Source organism: Fundulus heteroclitus, chromosome 24 (genome assembly GCF_011125445.2).
Source record: "Fundulus heteroclitus isolate FHET01 chromosome 24, MU-UCD_Fhet_4.1, whole genome shotgun sequence".
In the NCBI taxonomy this organism is placed as follows: domain Eukaryota; kingdom Metazoa; phylum Chordata; class Actinopteri; order Cyprinodontiformes; family Fundulidae; genus Fundulus; species Fundulus heteroclitus.
Window position 1 is genome coordinate 22362171 of NC_046384.1, and position 21604 is coordinate 22383774.

Genomic DNA, 21604 nt, shown 5'->3' on the forward strand with positions numbered 1-21604 from the left:
CAGACATTATTACGTCCTGAACCGCTGCTCCCCAACCTTTCCAATGGAGCTGGAGCATCTGCTGGTGTTAGACATGGTTAAGCTGTTAGATCACGCCATATAAACAGGGCTGTAGGGTTAGGCTGAGGATACAACGCCATATAACGAGCAATTAGCAGGGCTCAACAACAGGACGAGACAAAATAAATAATCAGCTTTCTGCTTTCCTTTAAATAAATCACCTTTAGCTGTGTGGTTGTAGAGAGGCTGGGTACTACCTGACCCACTGGCCTTCTCAGACACCAGGAGCACTGCTGAGCTGACAGCTTCTCAGCAGTGACCGACCACCTCCACTGAGGTCTCTGACATAGCAGGTGGGTGCTCCCAGCTACTGCATCCCAGCATTGGAGCAGAAAGTGGAGTGGATGGATCACTATGGTACCACCGGGTGTCCTAAATCCCACAGAGGGAGATTAGAGACACCAGAACCAGCTGAAAGCTGCTATCAGCGCTCCCTGGGCTTCCTGAACATCTGAGCAGAACCACAGGCTGGTCTCCTCCATCGCTGCACTGAGGCGGAAACTCATGCAGAAAAACCCAGAGCAGGTCCTGGGAGCACAAACCAGACCCTACGCTGATTTACATTATGGGTGTAATATTACAATTCTCTGAGAATCCAAATTTGGCTTTTCATTCATTCATTGTAAACCCAGAACAATCAGGATTAAATGTATCACTCTGTAGAATTTATTCATGTAAGGAGTTGAACTTTTTTAGTTTAACTACTGAACTAAATGAGCCTTTTGATGCTGTACTAATTTATAGATGAACCTGTCTGGAAGGTTTTCATGATTCAGCCATGAACGCTGAGCAACAATGAGCTGGAGAAGCAGTTATTGGTCTCTTTACCAGAACGCTGGCCTGTTTGTGGCACAGAAGTTTAGCGGTGCGGCTGCAGTCAAAAGGAACTTATTGTGAATAGCTTTGCATTCCAATGTGTGCATAATTAGCAGTTTGCAAAGAGGCTTACAGCAGCAGCCTCAGAGCTGAAGGCTGCTCTCAGCTCTACCTCGCCATGTTTGCAGCAAGAAGCTGCAGAACTTCAAGACGTCTGCGCTTCAAGTCGCCCTTTGCAGCCATCTGTTGGGGGGGGGGGGGGGGGGGGGGGCAGCAGCAGTGATTCAGAGAAACTGATTAAAAAGCTCCCCGTGTGGGAAACTGTCTACCTACCCATCTATCTAATCAGATGCTAAAAAAAGAGCTTTGCTTTTTTAAAGCCGTGCTGATGGATGCTCACCTAGAGTTTATTTAACTAATCATGCAAACTCGCTGACAGATGAACCTTGTTCATTCAGAGGGTATGTTCTTTTCCATTTAAGCACCGTTAGCTTGTGTTGTATTCACCAAATTAGCTTCCTTTATGGTTCCAGAAACTTTGATAGCCAGGACGATGTTATAAAAACATGAAAACTATCCTTTGACAGCTGAAAGTGTAACATCAGAGTCCACTTTAATCCAGAACAGCAGCAGATACGCTCTGCAGCGCTCCACACCAAAACAATGCAGGAACGGCTGCTTCTGATGTCTAAACCTTTTCCTGGGCGGCTTTAATCTTTAGCAGAGTAGGTGTAGACGTATGGGAGGCTCAAACCTCCATGCTCCCGCCCTCTTAACGCCTCGTTGGACGCTAACAGACCAACAGGCCCTGTGCCATGCTGGTCACTCTCCCTCCTCTGTCTCTGCAGCTCTGCTCGTTTCACATTAGCTCTTCCACAATCAAATGGAGCCTTTTGCTACAGGAAGTTTGGAATCCAGCAGAGGAGCCCTTCAGCCTTGCCTTTACAACCAATGGCTTCAGGCATTTAATTTTAACAATCTTCTGTAAGCAAATCCTTCTATGGCTACAGTACAAAAATAAATAAATAAATAAATAAGAATAAAGCATCTATCAGGAGGACGTCACTTAAAAGTGTTCTTTTTAGTTTGAGTCAGCTGGCCCAAACAGGGATAAGGAACATAATCTATAGAAATAGGGCGAAAATTAACGTTTATGGAAAATGTTACACATTTAAATTTAACTATGCGTAAGATTTGAAGACTTTAATAATCTCCATAACTACAAGCGTATGCCCAAAAACCTCATCCTTGGGTTTATTTTCTTCACCAAGAATCTTTGTGAAATCCTGGCTAACTGCGCTAAATGTTATCTAAGAGCAGAAAACGGTCTGGAATATTTGATATCAGGGAGTGACCTTCAGACAGCTGCTGCAGCTCTCTGCCTCTGAGCCTGATGCTCTTTACTGGTGGAAACATGTATCGGTGCATCTCACACAAAACAAAGCTTTTTAACCTGGAAGTATCATTTATTCTTTAAAAGAGCTTAAAGTAAACTGCAGCTCCACTGCCTGTGATGCACCATGGGCTGGCTGACCCTTGGACCATGCACGGTCCTTCCTGGTCTCTTAGACAACCAGCCACTCCACATCTCCACGTTAAAGTACAGCAAGGCTGCGTCACCCACCCTGGGGGAGGACACCCATAATGGCTCCAACCATGCGGCTTAGCAAGGCTCTTTGTTAGCCGGCCTTTCCTCTGCAGGGCCTGTAATTTCCTATAAAAAGGAACAATTTTAAAAGGAAACAATCTTCCACTCGACATGCTGACCTCCACAAGGGTCACCGGAGTCAAGCTGCAGACTGCTCCATGCAACAGTCCTGACCCTCATGGTTTTTACACCGCAGGTCTGTATATGGAGCGGGTCTGTACATGAAGCGGCTTAAGCTTCATAGCGTTCAGCCTACCTGCTTCACGTTTCAGACAGAAGCAGCAGCTCAGCACACAGAGCCTTCCCAACACGTTGCTTACCACCACGAGCTTCTAACCGCTCCTCTGGGGGTTTATGTGACAGACCAACACAACACGGTGAAGGATTCTAATCCTATCCTCCCTACTTGGTCTGACTCCGTCTGGTTTGTGTTTCCACCGGCCTGGTAATGTCTGGAAAAGGGAAACAGCTCCTGGGGGGTGGATTTAGCCCCCGTCCCCCCAGCCTGTCATGAGTCTGAATGACAGACAGCCGCCGTGGTGGGTGGGTGGATGGATGGATGGATGGATGGATGGATGGATGGATGGATGGATGGATGGATGGATGGATGGATGGATGGATGGATGGATGAATGGATGGATGGATGGACGCACTTCAGAGGTAAAACCTATCAGCAGCAATCAGTGTGAAATGACAGTAAGCCAGTGAACACACAGATCTGATATAAAAGCTTTATTTCCCTCAGGTTTGTAAATAGTAAAATTAGATTTTGGTCTGACCCACTCCATTCATGGTGGCCCTAAACATTAATGTCGTGGTTCTTTAGTTTGTCAGGACTGTTGGAGGAAAACCTTGGCATTGGTCCTCGCCCCATGGCCGATCAAACTTCTGCCCAGTCAGCTCGGTTTGACCCTGGTCTTTGGCTAGTCCTGAAAACGTGACTATATTCAGCTTTTCTTTCAATAACTTAACTTAATCTGTAGATGAATAATGTTAATAAACGCCTAAGAAGGTGATATAAGTGAAGTTTATCTTTAATATTAATGGATTTTCTTTGGGCCATATTTTCAGGTGGTCTATTTTGGGTCTGTGAATTTTATTGCTGATCAGGTTCATATCTTGTTTTCCTTTATTTGACAACAGGTGTGGGTCAGACTAAAGATCTTTTATATTATATAGTTAAAAGTGTCAATGCTGAACAATTCTAGTTGTTAGAAACCATTGTTATATTATGTATTTAAATGGGAGTGTATATAATACTTCCCAGGTGTGTAACATTTAATATTCACTCCAATATATTAAAACAGTAAACAATAGAAGTTAAACTTTTGACCCATTTTGTTGGGATGTAACATCCCATTGAAGTATGGGGGTCATATTCATGTGATTAAAATGATTTGGTGCAGATTACAATGTTCAGCGTTAAGCTATAATGGAGCTGCAGCAGCAGCAGCAGCTTCTGAATTTAATAAACACTGGAGAACCAAACGGGGACGAGCAGCAGAGCTTTAGATTTTCTTTAATGAGCTGCTGATGTCACTGAAGAAGCAGTTGGTTTGCTGTAATTCACCAGGAATAACCCTCCAGGTGTCTCTGACCACCAGCTCTGCTGCCATGGGCGCTCTGGGTATCATTACTGATCTTTAATTCTGGGCAGGGAGACCAAAGCACAACTCTACCTATACTGGAATATATCAAGGTAGACGCAGTTTCTTACATCAAGTTTTAAGATCTTTCCCTACCGCCACCGTTTAGTGTGAGAGCTTTCGCGCCTGAGGCCCCCGGTCGCCATAATCAGCACCACGGTTGGAGAAGAGCAGGATAAATGAAGGTTTATTTTTATCCAATCTTTAACATGAAAAGCTCAGACTAGCTCATCTGTTATGACAGAATATCATATCAGTGATCACTAATGGACTAATGGCTACAGCCGGGCTCACTACTAATGGATCAGTGGTAATGGAGGCATTAGTGATCCAATATGGCTGATTTATCTGCTGGAAACATTAACTCCATTTCATCAAAGCAGAAAACCAATCCAAAACCTACTTCCATGTATTTCCTTGGGGGGATTTTGTTAAGACCTGACCCGGCATGTCCAGACTGAGTGTTGTGGTCAGTGATCTACAGCCAGAAATATGTAAAGTTCTCCCATATTTCTCAGGAATGGCCCACAGGCATCCTACAGCGCAGGAAAGAGTATCAGCACACGTTCTGAAACTTTTCACCAAACAACTTCTCTTTTCCAGAGCCAGTGGGCTGAGACCCTGGAAGAGCCTGGACTCGTTAAGGTACCTGATTGGTCACATGAACTCCCAGTACTAACCATCTTCACAGATTCTTTAGTATTAGCTGGACGCCTCGGCCACGTATTAATAGCTACTATTAACTATGCTAACCCCTCCCACATCCCCAGTAGATAAGGAAAAGATTTTAAAGTGTTCTGGGTTAGATTTAGACGATTAATCAATGATTCTCCAATGCTCACTCCCACCTGAGGAACCGTCTTTGTGTTTCATTCCTTTCTAACTTAAAGCATTTTCTGAGTGAACAACACAATCTCAGGATTATTCAGCAAAGACAGAGACATCTCAGAGGTTCCTGCAAGCTGCTAAAGGATCCGGACCCGTTTCAGACACACAAACTGAATCAGTATCAACGTTTTCATCGTTTCTCATCAGCGCCACATGGACTTAATAAATAGGAAAAGCATTCAGATAGTGACTAAATCTCTGTATGCAAGATGTCTGCAAGCATTTCACATCATTAAAGGGAGATGATGTTAAAGGATGAGACTCATCCAAGGCCAGTCAGAAAACATCCTCAGGCAAACTGTGCAAATGTGCTGAAAAACCTGTTTTAAGGCCTAAAGCTTCACTAAAAATGAGGAATCAACATTTTTACTGCGTACTGATGTCCTGAAGCTCTGTCGGTTTTCCCTTTACACAGACAGTTTTTTAAAAGTCACTTCTTGTCTCACTTTATCTCACTTGCTAACATCAATAACACTACTGAGGAAAAAAGGGGGCCATCCCATATCTACATCCCAACTAGAAGTGCTTCATATTAAATCCACTGCTTTCTCTCTGGTCCTACAATCAAAACGTCTCCCTTTTAAGCAAAACAATTGTTCAGACACAACATCCCACTGTTGAATGGACTTAGCTTCATCATCCTCATTCCTCACGCGCCTTTCCTGACACGTCTTCCTTTCACTCAACTTTCCAACAACATGCTGGGACTCAGTGGCCTTTCCTCCTTGTGCAGCTGTGGTCTTCTGTATAGGATATAAACTTTATAATCGTATAAAGAGCATTAATGTTAGACTGCTCTGTAGTCTATCAACACAGAACAAAAGGATAGAGTAGAATCAAAAGACTCTCAGCTTGGCAGTGATCTGATACGCCCGCCTACGCAGCACGGCTTTGAAATAAACAAGTGATGAGCGAGAGAGGTAGGATGAGCCATTTTTAACAAGTTAAAGGCCACGAGAAAATAACAGCAGCTGTTTAAAAGCCCTCTCAGTTGTCCAGAAAGTGAGCGGGATGTTCAGCTAGAATATCCATTGCATTCTCTTGCTTAGATGGCGTTACCTCTCCCAGGGCCTGCAGGGCCACCGTGGCGGCCATGGCCTTGGCGTGCTTCTTATTGGGACTGGCCGTCTGAGGCTGGTAGTCCACGCCGTTGACCGTCACCTGGAGGCAACCAAGCACACGGAGGGCTTTAACGGCACGCAGCAGCTTTGGATTCAGCTGATTTAGGCTTTTAATAACACACGCAGTAAACAGACGACGGTGTGGGAAATAGAAACGCCGTGAATAACATATTTATCTGGAAATGAGGAGAGAAACTTTCACAGAGAAGTTCCCCACTAAAATGTTTTTTTTTTTTTGTCAGATCAGATTTTAAAAGCATCACCACTGAATAGATGTTTGTCCTTCTGCTAACCTTTCCAATAACGTGATCATCAAATAAGTAAAAAAAAAATTAAAAACTATTTTTAAAAGAAATACATGGAAATTGCATCAAAACATTTTAATGCATTGTTCTAAAAATCTTTCATTCCTTTCCTTACAGTGCAGATTCATTCGGTTTTTGCTATTTTTTGCTATTTTGCCACTATTTAATGTTTCAGGTAACATTTATTTGGATTTTAAGACCTGAATAAATGAAATAATAGTTTGTCCACTACTTATTGACTTTTCAGGCGATCTCCTTATCATACCACACTTTTAATGTAGCAGTCCAGAAAAAGTCAACCTTTTAAAACTGGAAGAAGGAGCTATTATATAGTTTGACTAAATAAAGCAGAAACAATGTTGACTAGAAGCATGCTTAGATTTTACAGCCTTAAGCTGATACCTAAATTAAAAATAGCAGACTTTAGAAATATTATAACTGGGAATGACACGTGATCAAAAGGGAATTTTGATGCACCAGTTGCCAGGTTTGCCCCTATATGAGTCTGAATTCATATCCAGACTAACCAACCTTGAAAAGGAAGCTCTTGCGGTGGTCTGGACCGCTGTGGTGAACCATGACAAAGTCGGGCTGCATGATCCGTTTCTTGTTGCACAACTCGATGAGAGCTGAAACCGGGTGCTTCCCTGCGCACAAAGAAGAACGAACGAATAAGATGAGTGGGGAGAGAACCTGATCCCTGGCAGCAGCAGCAGCAGCAGCGGCAGCGGCAGCAGCGGCGGCAGCAGCAGCGGCAGCAGCGGCAGCAGCAGCAGCAGCGGCAGCAGCAGCAGCAGCGAGGGGGAGACTCATGTTGAACTCTTCTCATTCTGGGACCAACTCACAGCATCTTTGATATGAAGACATGAAGAAGCACACAATACGTTCTCTGATGTGCTAAAACCTTACGGTTTTAGTCTGTTTTTGACTTTTAGATAATTGTTTCAATTGACACAGCAACAAGACCAATGGAAATCATTTGTTTTTAACTACCAATCAAATCCAATACAGATGGGATGCAGCGCTCCGGTTCTGCAGTGTTACGCTGCAGAACCATCCAGACATACAGCTGGAACCAACTTTACAAAAACTGGTTTCTCACTTCCTGGCATTGCATCAGTAGGTTTTCTTATTTTTAGTCATTTGGGATTACCTAAATTCTTTCTGTGTGCTAAATGGCAGAAAATTGAGAGAATTATCTTTTTTTTTTTACTTTGTTCTAATTCAGAAGTTTCCATCCATTTCCTTGGGGTTTGGTAGAGTTACTGTTCAACCTCTCTGACTTGGGTGAGTAATGTTTTTGGGTTTCATCCACAAGCTTCCCCAACAGTTAGCAGGAATTGAATATTTCCTGCAGACAGAACTGGTGGGACTGGGTCAGGCTTGTACACCCTAACTTTATTTGCAACCTGTAATGTGGTGCTTTATGTTGTTTTTGGCGTCATGGCTTCTTCCTCTCTGAGCGGCCTTTCAGCCCATATTGGTACCGGACTGGTTTCAGTGTGTGTAATAACTCTCTTATGTCCAGATACCACATCCTCCATGATTGCTCCGTTCCATTCACTCCAGATCAACAGAGCAACTTTGCTATGTTAATTAATAAGAACGGTTCCACGGCCTCCGTGACTACCGTATTTTCCAGACTATAAGGTGCATTTAAAATCCTTTCATTTTCTCCAAAATGTATGATGCGTCTTATAATCCAGTGTGCCTTATATATGATTAAAGTTGTGCTTAGTGACTGATTTTATGCGGTACAATGCGCTCAAAAATCTTTTAGTATGTGTAGGTACAACGTTGGTAAGCAATGAAGCCGCTCCGCTGAATAGTAGTTCACTCTGCGGAGGTCTGCATGTACTCCAGGCAGACTCTGTGCATACAGGTACGTGTCACACTATAAACTTCTCAGAGGCAAGAAGTCTTTACATCAAACTGAGACACAGAGCTTGATACACTGGGCTGCTACAAGCGTCACAGTACCTCTGTTCTCCCTGACAGGTGGGAGCCTGCAGGGAAAGAAACGGCTCTAGGTGCTCAGCTAGCTAATCACACATTTGACCATCCGTACCGCCGCTTCGTCCCACTGGCAGAAAGCGTGGGAACTGTAGGAATGTGCCACAATGCAGGCAACGGTACGCTCGGCTATAAAGGATAAAACGTCCGTGGACAGTCAGCACAGAGTCCGCCAACCTCCCATCATGCACACAGTACGGCCAAATATGTGGGAGCCTTTAGGCAGCCTGTGCCCAGTAAGTTAATTCAATAATTCTGTCCTCCTGACAGAGACGGATCGCTCCGTCTATCAGGAGAGAGCTGTGTACATGAAGGGGCGGAGCGATGTTACACACCTGGGAAGAATATTTAATGCGCCTTATAATCTGGTGTTGTGGAGGTCCACGCTTCCAGGTATCATAGTGATGATATCACACAAGAAAGCTTAATGTTTGAAAATGAATCCACAGGTGTGCCTCCAAAACTCAAATGTAGGGAGTTAACCTTTAATCAGAAACCTGCAAAGCCATGACATCATCAGCTGGGCTGATCTCAGAAATTCTCTCATTCTTCTTGCATTTAGCAAAGGATTAGAGTTTTGTCAATGAACTAGCAGGTCATGTTTCTTTTTATACCGTGTATGCAGATGTCTGGTTTGAACTGTATCTACTGGAATAATTTCCTAGAAAGAGAAAGCCTCATGCAAAAGTCTGTTTCATCTGATTCCTCCCAGTGTTCCAGCTCATCAATAAGGCATAGAGCAGGTTCCTACAGTCAAAGCAAGCAAACAGTGGCTGCCAAATCAGACGCCCGCATCCTCAATCATCTCGCTATCAGCTCACTTCTCTGCAGTTTGTGCATCTGCTAATTGTTTCGTTTCAGCATCTGACTCACAAAGCAAATAGCACTTATGACATATGAATTAGCAGAACATCAGAGAGGGCAGGGCACCTTTAGAAACCTATTTTATTAGAGTTTCATATTTTCAGTAAGGTTTGTACTGTGAACATATTTGTCAGAAAATCACATTGAACTACCTGCTTGCCAACAACCACCAACGTTTTGGACGCTAGTTATTTCTTCCTGTCTGCCGACCATGGGCTACAGACTGCTCTGGTCAGTGAGAAGGGATGCTATTTGGCCATATTAATAGTTCTTTCCTCAAAATACATGTGAAATGCCTCCTGTTAAAGCGGGGAGAACTCATCAGAGTGATCTGCAAATGTAAAATTGCCAGGGCGTTTGAATTAAGAGGGACCAGCCAAGCCTGGTTTGCATTTGCTTAGTGGGAGAATCAGCCTGAGCGTTTAGAGACACATCAACAGTCAATCAACAAATCTGACTAAATATAGTCAGACTATATATAGACTACTATACGTGGATGTTTGACATGATAGTGTGGAGTCAGAGGAGCGGCCTTTTACCGAGAGCGAAGCCTGATGGAGACAGAGCCGTAAACAGAGTGATAAGCAGCAGTTTGCTGTGAATCTGTTACCCATTAGGTCCTTGGTTACAACAAGTCCTCCTGTTTGCTTCTGTGGCTTTTCTCCCTCAGCAACAAGACCTGAAAGATAAAAATCATCGAGCACAGGAACCCCATTAGCACTGCTGTCGTATTTATTATGATCATCTGTCTGAAATCTCCCTAAAGTCTATCAGTGGGAGGTGGAGGGAGGGGGTGGAAGGGGCATCTGCAGCAAAAAGAAAGCAGGAGATTTAACAGGAAATCCATCTATGCGCCCTGGAAAACTGCTGCATTTCATTTAGTTTCAGGGTTTAACCCTTTAAATGCCAGCCTACTTATGCAAATGAACCGTTTATTACAAACACTCGTATTTATTTTCAATAAAACAAATGATCTGAACTAAATGAGCCAAACAACCAACAGAGAAGCAGCCGGCTGCTTGTTCAGTGTTCTGAGCTCTCAGACCTTTTCTGTCCACTTTGAAGTCGATGACGATTGGTTCCACCGTCCCCTCACGGTTCCTCCCCAGGCCCTCTCCTGTTCTCCAGCCCATCTTTCTCATGAGGAACTCCCCGACGCCGCCCGACACTGGAGCGGCCCTGAGGAACTGGTCCTAAGCAGGACACAGACACGGTAAAGAGAGGAAAGAGGGTTATAGGATGTGCCTCTGGGCAAGGCACATGGACCCCAGCATGAATGATCTGCATGAATGTGTGCATGAATGTGTGCATGCTAGCAGCATGAACATGTGCGTGCTAGCAGCAGTTTTTCTTCCCACTGTCGCTTCATGCTTGCTCAGTATGAGGGATTGCAGCAAAGCCATGTACAATGCAGATGACTCTTCCTGTGGCTCTACGGTTCCCCAGGAGTGAATGCTGCTTGTCGGGACTTTGATGCAATCAACTGGTTTCCTTATATAGGAAATTTTTGACCAATCTGTATAATCTGACCCAATCTGTATAATATGATTGAACTTGATTTTGTAAAGTGCCTTGAGATGACATGTTTCATGATTTGGCGCTATATAAATAAAATTGAATTGAATTGAATTGAACTGCCAGGGCTATTTAATTTGGGCTTTTCTCTGCATTAACCATGGGCAACAAAAACGCCCTGTAGACAAAGATGTCTGTAAGCAGGGACTATTTAAAACAGGTATTAATCAAAATATTCTTATTATAGTTTTGTTGGACATCAGTCCTCCAAACGAACTAACAAGTCAAAGTGTTAAACACTGTGACAGACCTTAATGCTGTGGTGAGATTCCTGAAAGGTTCTGGTAAGACAACATGATTATATAAACTCTAAAACACGTAATAAAGTCAGATAATCTTACTGCTCTCTTCTATGTGGAAGTAAACCCACATTAAACATCTTACCCACCCCTAAAGGACGCCACTGATCCGTTGTTCCACAGACAAAAATTGCAGACTCATTTGGAGGAGTCAGCCTGGAGAGAAGGGCTCTGAAAGTCAGCTGGCAGCTGTTCCACCGACCGCTCACACCTGAAGCCGTCTCATTAAACTGGGCCATCCGTCTCAGAGCCAAGTTAAGGTCAGTAGGAGTGTTTTTGCAGACGGGAAAAGGTGGGATGTCATCAACTTTCACACCATATAGCCCAATTTGTCAGTGACAGCTGGGTTACTCTGCAAATCCAGACGTTTCTCTGACACCGCTGGTCACCTGCTGAGATACACGCACATGGAGGCCCACCTTTCCCCGCTCAGAACCAGTCTGGGAGGTGGTCTCCATCATCTCCCAGTCTGGGAGGTGGTCTCCATCATCTCCCAGTCTGGGGAGGTGGTCTCCATCATCTCCCAGTCTGGGAGGTGGTCTCCATCATCTCCCAGTCGGGGAGGTGGTCTCCATCATCTCCCAGTCTGGGAGGTGGTCTCCATCATCTCCCAGTCTGGGAGGTGGTCTCCATCATCTCCCAGTCTGGGAGGTGGTCTCCATCATCTCCCAGTCTGGGGAGGTGGTCTCCATCATCTCCCAGTCTGGGAGGTGGTCTCCATCATCTCCCAGACTGGGAGGTGGTCTCCATCATCTCCCAGACTGGGAGGTGGTCTCCATCATCTCCCAGTCTGGGGAGGTGGTCTCCATCATATACCAGACCTGGAGGTGGTCTCCACCATCTCCCAGACTGGGAGATGGTCTCCATCATCTCCCAGACTGGGAGGTGGTCTCCATCATCTCCCAGACTGGGAGGTGGTCTCCATCATCTCCCAGTCTGGGAGGTGGTCTCCATCATCTCCCAGTCTGGGAGGTGGTCTCCATCATCTCCCAGTCTGGGGAGGTGGTCTCCATCATATACCAGACCTGGAGGTGGTCTCCACCATCTCCCAGTCTGGGAGGTGGTCTCCATCATATACCAGACCTGGAGGTGGTCTCCACCATCTCCCAGTCTGGGGAGGTGGTCTCCATCATATACCAGACCTGGAGGTGGTCTCCACCATCTCCCAGACTGGGAGGTGGTCTCCATCATCTCCCAGACTGGGAGGTGGTCTCCACCATCTCCCAGACTGGGAGGTGGTCTCCATCATCTCCCAGTCTGGGAGGTGGTCTCCATCATCTCCCAGTCTGGGAGGTGGTCTCCACCATCTCCCAGACTGGGAGGTGGTCTCCATCATCTCCCAGTCTGGGGAGGTGGTCTCCATCATCTCCCAGTCTGGGAGGTGGTCTCCATCATCTCCCAGTCTGGGGAGGTGGTCTCCATCATCTCCCAGTCTGGGGAGGTGGTCTCCATCATATACCAGACCTGGAGGTGGTCTCCACCATCTCCCAGACTGGGAGGTGGTCTCCATCATCTCCCAGACTGGGAGGTGGTCTCCATCATCTCCCAGACTGGGAGGTGGTCTCCATCATCTCCCAGTCTGGGAGGTGGTCTCCATCATCTCCCAGTCTGGGAGGTGGTCTCCATCATCTCCCAGTCTGGGAGGTGGTCTCCATCATCTCCCAGTCTGGGAGGTGGTCTCCATCATCTCCCAGTCTGGGAGGTGGTCTCCATCATCTCCCAGACTGGGAGGTGGTCTCCATCATCTCCCAGTCTGGGAGGTGGTCTCCATCATCTCCCAGTCTGGGAGGTGGTCTCCATCATCTCCCAGTCTGGGAGGTGGTCTCCACCATCTCCCAGACTGGGAGGTGGTCTCCATCATCTCCCAGTCTGGGGAGGTGGTCTCCATCATCTCCCAGTCTGGGAGGTGGTCTCCATCATCTCCCAGTCTGGGGAGGTGGTCTCCATCATCTCCCAGTCTGGGGAGGTGGTCTCCATCATATACCAGACCTGGAGGTGGTCTCCACCATCTCCCAGACTGGGAGGTGGTCTCCATCATCTCCCAGACTGGGAGGTGGTCTCCATCATCTCCCAGACTGGGAGGTGGTCTCCATCATCTCCCAGTCTGGGAGGTGGTCTCCATCATCTCCCAGTCTGGGAGGTGGTCTCCATCATCTCCCAGTCTGGGAGGTGGTCTCCATCATCTCCCAGTCTGGGAGGTGGTCTCCATCATCTCCCAGTCTGGGAGGTGGTCTCCATCATCTCCCAGTCTGGGAGGTGGTCTCCATCATCTCCCAGTCTGGGAGGTGGTCTCCATCATCCATGCTGCCAAAGTCCTGGAGCTCATCAGGACAGGCGGCGCTCATGATCAGGAACGGTTGGCTCAGCTGCCGTGTCCACGTGTGACAGTAACTCATCAACTACGTCTCCTTTGCTGCTAGTTTAAAACTCGGCCAGCTTCTGAATCGAATGCATTCTTTTCCCTTTCTGTTTAGAAAGGCTGCCTGTCGGTGGAGCTTAAAACCAGAGTCCAGCCAGTCGTAGAACACGTCTGGATCTGCTTTTTCTACGAAACAACAGCCAAAACAACAGCAGGAGCCACGGTTCTTAACAGCTAGCAGCTGTGACGCCACATGCCTTCCTCAGCTCCCCTGGTGGGGTTGATCGGCGGCTGATGACATCACGGTGGGGATGACTTCTGTGAGCCGGACTCAGAGAGCCCCGCCCTGCTACGTGACACGGGTCTTACCTTCTTCAGCCAGGCTTGTGGTCCGCTGGAGGACAGCTCCTCTGAGCTGAGGACCTGAGCGCCAGTGGAGCCGGTGAAGAGGCCGGGGACGCTGCTGGACTGGGCCCAGGCGTCCACCTGTGGGACAACATTGCTGTTAGCTCACACAGCCAGAGAATCTGCATCAACAGCCTAGCATGGCCAGAAGTGAACGTTTCATTAAACATTAGATTAACCGTACTCTACCTGCTCCTGTGCGCGGCTCAGCATGCAAATGGCGCTGATGTCATAGGGGTTCTCAGCCAATCGCCTCTGAGCTTTGATCCTCTCCGTCACAGCCTGGGAGATGTCCACGGGCTGAGGAGAGAGAAGCGGGGAAATCTGAGGCGCTGCAGGTCATGTCCAGCAGGGTAGGGCTGAGTGCCGCTAACATGAACATTTAGAGGTTTGGTCCAGCCGTAAACTAAAGGGTTAGGGAGAGCTTTCTGAGGCTTAGCTGCTAGAGTGGTAAAAATATCCCTGCACCACTAACCCACCACCACAGCTACAGAGCAGGAGGGATCCAGGCTTTTATGGCCACATTCTGACCCAACCCTCTGAATGCTGCAGCTGAGACTGGATCATCGGCCAGGACAACATCTTTCCATCAGTTATCGTCCAGTTATGGGAACCTGTGTGCGTTGTAGCCTCAGTCTCTGCTCCTTTGCACATTTCCCCTTTTCCACTAACAAGCAACTGAATAGCTGTCCCTGATAAATTATAGATAAACTGAGTCCTATCACATTTATTGTGTCTTTTCTAAACTCAGCTGTGACTTTTGCCCCTTCTCCAGAAATGAAACGCCTTCCATCGGTCTAATCCTTCCAGCCTGCATATGGTACGGCTGAAATAAAGGAATTATTATGAAAAGCTCCATTATGGCTGTAGTAAATGAGATAAACCTAAAACGTGTGGATCCTTGACAAGCAAAGCGTTCCCCTCCTCCTGGAGGTTTTGGTCTCCCTCTCGCTGAGCTCATCTCGTCTTATCTGTCCTTTATCATAAACAATAGAAAGTGTGTGAACATTGGTAAAAGAATGGTTTTAGTATCTGGAAGGTTTTTTTTTTTCTGCCTCTCACAAAGCATTTTCACAAAAGCTGTTTAAACACACTCAGAGCGTCAAATCGAGACATTTTTCCAACTTTGAGTCAAACTGGTTCAGTTTATTAAGGTTCTGCTCTACTTTATGTCTCCCAGTCTGCAAACACTAGTGCAGAATGTCGCTCTGTGTGGCGACACAATCAGACTTCTGAGAGCGCCCTGCAGACCCGGTCATTTATATATTCTTCATCTGATTGCATGCGGCTCACATCTACCTGTGTGCTTTATTCTAATGGAAGCAGAGGATCCTTTGTAAACACAGCCATGGGTGTGCTGAAGCGTTCTCTCTCAGAATAACGCCCCTCCTGCCTGCAGAGGATCTTCAGCCACGTGAGAATGTAAACCCCACCAGAACGCCACACATCCAACAGTGGCGGCTAACCGTAAATACTCAGAGTCTGAGTGTCTTGTTATTCTTGGTATCAGTTGTGCTGACAGCCCAGAGGCGCTGGCAGTGATGTGTGATCAGCTCCAGCGCTGACAGGCCATCTCATTACAGCCGTCTCTCCCTGCAGGTGCTCGCCCAGAGAGGACCGAGTCCTGCTGCTCTGCAGAAACAGCTGCTTCCTGCTCAAAGCTCACATGGGGACGCTAGCAGTGACCTCAGCGCCGTATTCTCAGCTCGCTCTTCTTCAGTGTTCATCAAAGCCTTCATAGAACTGCTGACAAGAATGTTTCCACAGGGGGAAGGCCTCCCTGCCATCACCCTAATCTTTAGCTTCCTCCACTGATTCTCAAGAAACTATGTATCTTTGTTTGTTCTTACCATCTGATAAGACATGAGAGAACATGGGAAAGCCCAGGAAACCCTATCTTCATTACATCAGGAACATCAGGAACATGTAATGTTCCTGATGTTCCAGTAGAATTACCTGTAATTCTACTGCTGAGAACTCCAATGACGATATCCATTATGTTACACCTCCATTTTACTCACAGATTTCTTTACCATCAAAACATTTAAAGCACATACTGTAAAGTCAACTGGCCCAATATGTCATTGATATGCCAAACATGAATTTATGACACCTAAATAATCTATATTAATAATATAATAATATATATTCCAGTCCATAACTTGTTTTAAAAAAACCACACAGTAAACCTGGCAGGTTTGTTCCATGTTTCCAGCTAAAAGCCAGCGTCAGTGTCAGCAGCCTGGTGCTTCTGAACTGGCAGAAATGAGTCTAGCGCCACCTTCTGGTCCACAAATGAACTGACACAAGGACAGGGGGGGGTTAGCCTTGGTTTTTATGTTAACATGACTGAACATTTACAGAATCTCTTGTTAGTGACCATATATTAACTCACTAAAACAACAAAAACAGTCCACAGGCTTACTGCAGCAGATTTTTGTTTATATGAAGCCTAAAACGACCAAAATACTGAAACAGCAGCTGGAACACAGGACCTTAAACACCTTAGAGCTGCCAGCAGCTGCTTTGGGAATCCCAAGCGTTTAAGCAGGAGAAGATTTTGGTTTTTAACAGAAAACAAAACAGACTAGATGTATTTATTAATGCTGCACAGGCTGGTTTAACCAAAATACCAACACACCTCTCACCAGAACAGCCTCCAAAGAAGCACGGTACACAACATTTATAGAGTTTCTGCCTCACCTGCTGCCGTGTTTCAGGAAAAACACTGTCGCTGTCGGGCACGGGGGCCGGCTGCTGCTCCACCACGTCTGGTAAGTCTGGCTCTGACGCCGTCTCACCCGCCGGTAAGGAGGGAACATTTGGCGCGGCCTTCTTCGCTGTAGCTGCAGCTTTGTCCGCCGTTTTCTCCACTGGAACCCACTCTCCATAGGCCACCACTCCCTCTCCCTCCTACACGTCACCAGACGTTAGACGATGACAGGGAGAACGCTTTAAGACGTGAGACAAACAGAGGAGAATCCTTCTAGGTTCTACAGAGGCTTCCAGACCTTCTTACGATGCTGGGATCCTGAAGACACAGGAAACTCTTTGGCCATGTCTGCATCACTGCGCCCTGCTGAACGAGCCGCTGTGTTCTGGAAGAACAGCAACAATAGGATGCTCATTGTTATGCTTTTCACAAAGATCCACAGCAATGTTAGTGGAACTGAGAAAACATTTATGAACCTCGCAGTACATTCAACAGACAACCTGGGAGGGGTTACAATAAGATAAGATAAAATAAAATAAAATAAAGGAAGGATAGGAAGGGTAAGTTAACGGTTCTAATAACATATATACACATGAAAAATACAAACATATTTCCTTTCCATTCCTTACAGTCCACCTAATGTCTGCCATAATCGATGAATGGCTATAACCATAATTTTCCCTGTTTTTCCCCAATTACCAAACGCTTCGTAATATCCATCAAAATGTGCTACTAGCCATTTGTTGTATCCGGTTGAGAAAAATCGGTCTTCTTCCAAGTAGTTGGACAAATAGGCCTACACTATGCTCCATGTAGGTAATTAATTCCCAGAGCTGCTACCAAAGCATCTGCATTAAGTGAGCTGCATAAAATTAGGCATAGTTCTGAAAACATATAAGATGAGCACAGTTTGTGCCGTAGCTATCATAAAGTGGTGATGCCGGGGGATGGCGACCGCGGGTGTTTTTTATAAATGTAACCATTCTCAGGTTATACAGGAAGGGCTTTATTTACTGATAATGAGCTACAGCAGCATTGTTTGTCTCACTGTCCCAGTCAAATGAACGAATAGGACAAATTCATTATGTGGAAAAAAGTGAGACTTGCATAACCGATGAATGGCTCTTTGACCAAAAAGCTTTCTGGAATCACAACTGTTTGGAGAACAGAAACCTGAACCCTGTGGGCTTTAGAGTAAGAATACCGATGCAAACTGGACCAGAAATTTAAACATTTCTGTGAATGTTGTCAGAATTTTGGTGTTTCATGTTGTAGTTTATGTCATAAGTGGTCTTTCCTCACAGGAAAGCTCACTGGACTCAAAACAGAATGAAGATGTTGTCATTACGTCATAGCCACACGTACACATGCTTATTTACACCCAGTTTGCCCTTTCAGTGTTAACGTCCTAATTGTAGTGAGAAAGAAAGTGAAAATTACATTAATGTTGAAGTTGATGACTTTTTGCTCTCGAATGGAAGACCCTCCAAAGAGCGCACCATCATCTTCATCATCTGAAACATGAGGTAGTGCCACCGGCAGCTCTCCGCTACTGTCTGCAATCATCTTGCATTTCTACAAACACAAAGAACAATAAAAACAGTTTTAGTCTCAACACTTTTAGGTCTTAACATCCATCCATTCTGAAGCCCTGGACATAATTAATAAATTGTTTTTTAGCTTCTGAATAATACAAGGGATGGAAGGGAGGCCTTTAGATGTCTGTTATCATAAAGCTATACCTCAACATGTTACCTACAAAAGGCTTAAATTAATCTTAAACGAGGGAAGCGTGTTGGCGTATACAGCCAGGCCAAGTCAATGTCTACGTTCAAAGAAATATTTGGATAGCACTCTAAAGTGAGATCACAGTGGATTTCTTATTGTTTTCTGACAGATCCCAGACAAAACATGCGTCTGGCCTCTTTTTCAGACTTCAGGCTTCGTTATTTCTTTACAACAATAACCTGGGATAGACGGCTGCTTCTCTCAAGTTAGCCTGTCTCCTCTGGCTAACAGCATCAAAATGCTCCACCCGTCAAATCAGGCTCCCTCGTTTTTATTCTTACTCTCTAGACAGAGAAACCATTATTATATCAGCTACTAACAAATAATGCACATTGTTTGGTATCAAACATGCTTCACAAAAATACTGGAGGTTTTTTTTTACACTGTCCTTAATTTTTACTAACAAAGCACGTCAATAATCTGAATACCAGATCTTCCTCTTGGCAAAGCTATGTACGCTACTTTACGTTTGATAGGCGTGTTCACTAAAAAACGACAGAAAATACATGTTCTTTACTAAAAAAAGACTACTAATTATTACTAATCCCATCACGTCAAACATTTAGTTGTTTCTGCTGTCTGGTAACATTTTCTCCTTTCATTAGTTGTCAGGTATAATCATCAAAATTAAAAGTAACAAACACTAGAAATATATCAGTCTATGTGTAATGAATGAATATAATATAATATATAAGCTTCACTTTTTCAATAGAATCCCTGAAGGAAGTCAACTTGGTCACAATATTCTAATTCTAAGACCAGCACCTGTTTGCAACATTTTCCCCTGTCAGGACTGATGTAATGCAACGTTTTATGGAAACCCCACAGAGCATTGGCCAAAACAATCTCAATTATCCAAAAATGAAATTTGAATGAATTGATAAATTCAATTTAACGCCCAGCCATGCTGTGAAGCAGAATTTGCTCCCATATGTTTGAACATTACATTGTTTAGTTAATGGTTAACGCTGAGGAGCAGCTATGGTATAATTGAGGGAAGATTTCCAGATACTGTATAAAAACACGTCATACAGCCTAGATGACATTTGTCTGCAGTAGTTTCTCACCATTTTAGGCTGTAAAGTATGTTTTTATTAGAAATATAACTTAGACAAGTGCTGTATTTAACAGCACTGACTGTGCTTTTTTATTACATAAATATGGAAGTAGTTGGTGTGTTATCCAAACACATGCTTGATCCTAAGTGGATTTTTGGCTCTTTAATTGCTTTTTGTTGTTAAAATGCAGATGTAACAGTAACGTTGAGATATGCATGTTCAGACGGAGAGGACAGCCTCTGATTCTCCAGACTGAGAGCCCACTGATGACTCCTTCCTGATTTTAGGGCTTTTTCTGATCGTGGGAACACACTTACATCGGTAAACTCCTTAATGCTGATGCTGTTGGCCTGCTTGGCCACTTTCTTCTTCACCTCTTCCAGAGCGGCGGCGCTGGGTTGGACGGCTAGACCGGGGGGCTTGCTGCTGATGGAGGACAGAGGCAGCAGCGAAGACAGAGTGCCCATGTTGGACAGAGCTGCAGTCACAGAAGCTGCAAGGGAGACCAGAACACACCAGAGGAGGTGGTAAAATAAATAAAATAAAGAGGTCCATTAGGTAGTTCAGTTAGGACCACCAGAAACGGATTATTTGCTAGACGCCAGAAGATTCAGAGAGAAAATAGATAACCATAACCCTTCCACAAGCTTCTCACTAGAGTCTGCCAGACATTTGCTGGAGCATGGACCCCGTTATTCCTTCAGCCCTCTGTCTAGGCTGGATGCTGAGGGACAATGTCCATCTGTACGACCTATTAGTGTCCTACAGTTACTTCTATTTTCCCCTAAAGATGCCATTTACTCTGTGAAGCACTAGTGCCTCCTGTAGAAAAATGCCCGCACAGAAACGATGCTCTCACCCTGGTACCCCACATTATTCACCAGATGTGGAGATAATTCCTTAGACTGGAAACCTTTTGACCATTCTGTGTCATTTGATTCAATTTGACTTTGTAAAGTGCCTTGAGATGACACGAGTTGTGAATTGGTGCTGTATAAATACAACTGGCCTTAAATAAGCTTACAAAGCCTTGACATCACCTCTTGGTTTTAGCCAACAGAAATCATTCTGCTACTCCTAACTGACCCAAACCAGCACTGCAAAAACGGATCTAAAAACAAGTAAAATGTTCTCAAAGTTAGTCTATTTGTCCTTCATTTGAGCCAGTAAATAAGATTATCTGCCAATGGAATGAGTATCTTTACCCCTAAAATACGATAATTAGACATCCTGCACTTCAAATAAGATGATGGAGATGAATTGTTCCTATTTTAAGTGGAAAAATCTTATTCCATTGGCAAATAGTCTTATTTACCTGCTCAAATTAAGGACAAATACACTAATTTCACGAAAATTTTACTTATTTTTAGTTCTGTTTTTGCAGTGAGTTCAGTTTGGCCTAAATGAAGGTCAAACATGGAGAGAAAACTGTTGTTCACGCTTTGATTGTTTTAATCCCTGGTTTCCATGTGCAGCTCAGAGGATCAGAGCTGACCTAACCAACATGGTGGACGGGCGTCACACGTTCAGACAGTGATTTGTGGGCGTTTAGCGGGCGGATCATACCGGCTGTCATGCTGGCCATGGCTGCGTTCATGGCCATGGCCGGCAGGGCCAGAGGAAGCATGGTGGACCTGAGGCTGGCAGGGACGGGCATACCGGCCTTCACACACATGGCGGCCGCGTTGGCCTTGGCGATCTCCAGCAGCTGCTCCTTATCTGAGGTGAGAAACATTTAGCATCATCTTGGTAAAACCATTCGTCCACATGGAGCAGTGAGCCAGGAAGACACAGAAATAAAGAGTAACACTCAGGATGTCTGACCCAGTTCGCTGATGCGCTTCGGGCTGGTACTCCTGCTGCGCTCCTTCCTTGGAGGCGAGCGTTTCTTGCGCAGGATGAGCACGGGGGAGTGGCTGGGCTGGCGTTTCCAGCGGTCCCTCTGGCTGTAGGTGGGCCTCCTCCGGCTGCGGGACGCTGAGCGTGAGCGGGACCTCCTGGAGCGCCGGTGGGCCGACCTGCACACACCAAGGCTGACATCAGTCC

The 21604-nt window shown here is 45.4% G+C and overlaps 2 protein-coding genes across 3 annotated transcripts in view; one reads left to right on the forward strand and one right to left on the reverse strand.

Annotated features, from left to right (window-relative positions):
- LOC105936532 (protein SON) overlaps window positions 1–21604 on the reverse strand; it is a 30168-nt gene that overhangs the window by 1079 nt on the left and 7485 nt on the right. The window contains exons 8-19 of the mRNA XM_012877434.3: window positions 21383–21576; window positions 21125–21277; window positions 19876–20051; window positions 18153–18287; window positions 17011–17097; window positions 16703–16912; window positions 14189–14299; window positions 13964–14080; window positions 10407–10554; window positions 9972–10040; window positions 7016–7131; window positions 6118–6219 (exon numbers count right to left, since the gene is read on the reverse strand). Coding sequence (XP_012732888.2) covers window positions 6118–6219; window positions 7016–7131; window positions 9972–10040; window positions 10407–10554; window positions 13964–14080; window positions 14189–14299; window positions 16703–16912; window positions 17011–17097; window positions 18153–18287; window positions 19876–20051; window positions 21125–21277; window positions 21383–21576 — 1618 coding nt within the window. The remainder of the gene's footprint in view (window positions 1–6117; window positions 6220–7015; window positions 7132–9971; window positions 10041–10406; window positions 10555–13963; window positions 14081–14188; window positions 14300–16702; window positions 16913–17010; window positions 17098–18152; window positions 18288–19875; window positions 20052–21124; window positions 21278–21382; window positions 21577–21604) is intronic.
- On the forward strand, window positions 11472–13957 carry LOC118557791 (DNA-directed RNA polymerase II subunit RPB1-like). 2 transcript variants are annotated; one of them, XM_036128129.1, is made up of 2 exons: window positions 11472–12062; window positions 12588–13957. In XM_036128129.1, exons 1-2 carry the CDS (start codon window positions 11643–11645, stop codon window positions 13653–13655), a joined length of 1488 nt encoding a protein of 495 aa, XP_035984022.1. In that variant the 5' UTR covers window positions 11472–11642; the 3' UTR covers window positions 13656–13957. The 2 variants fall into 2 exon arrangements, with proteins under 2 accessions (XP_035984022.1, XP_035984023.1); XM_036128130.1 differs by lacking the exon at window positions 11472–12062 and having other exon boundaries at window positions 12081–13230; window positions 13521–13957.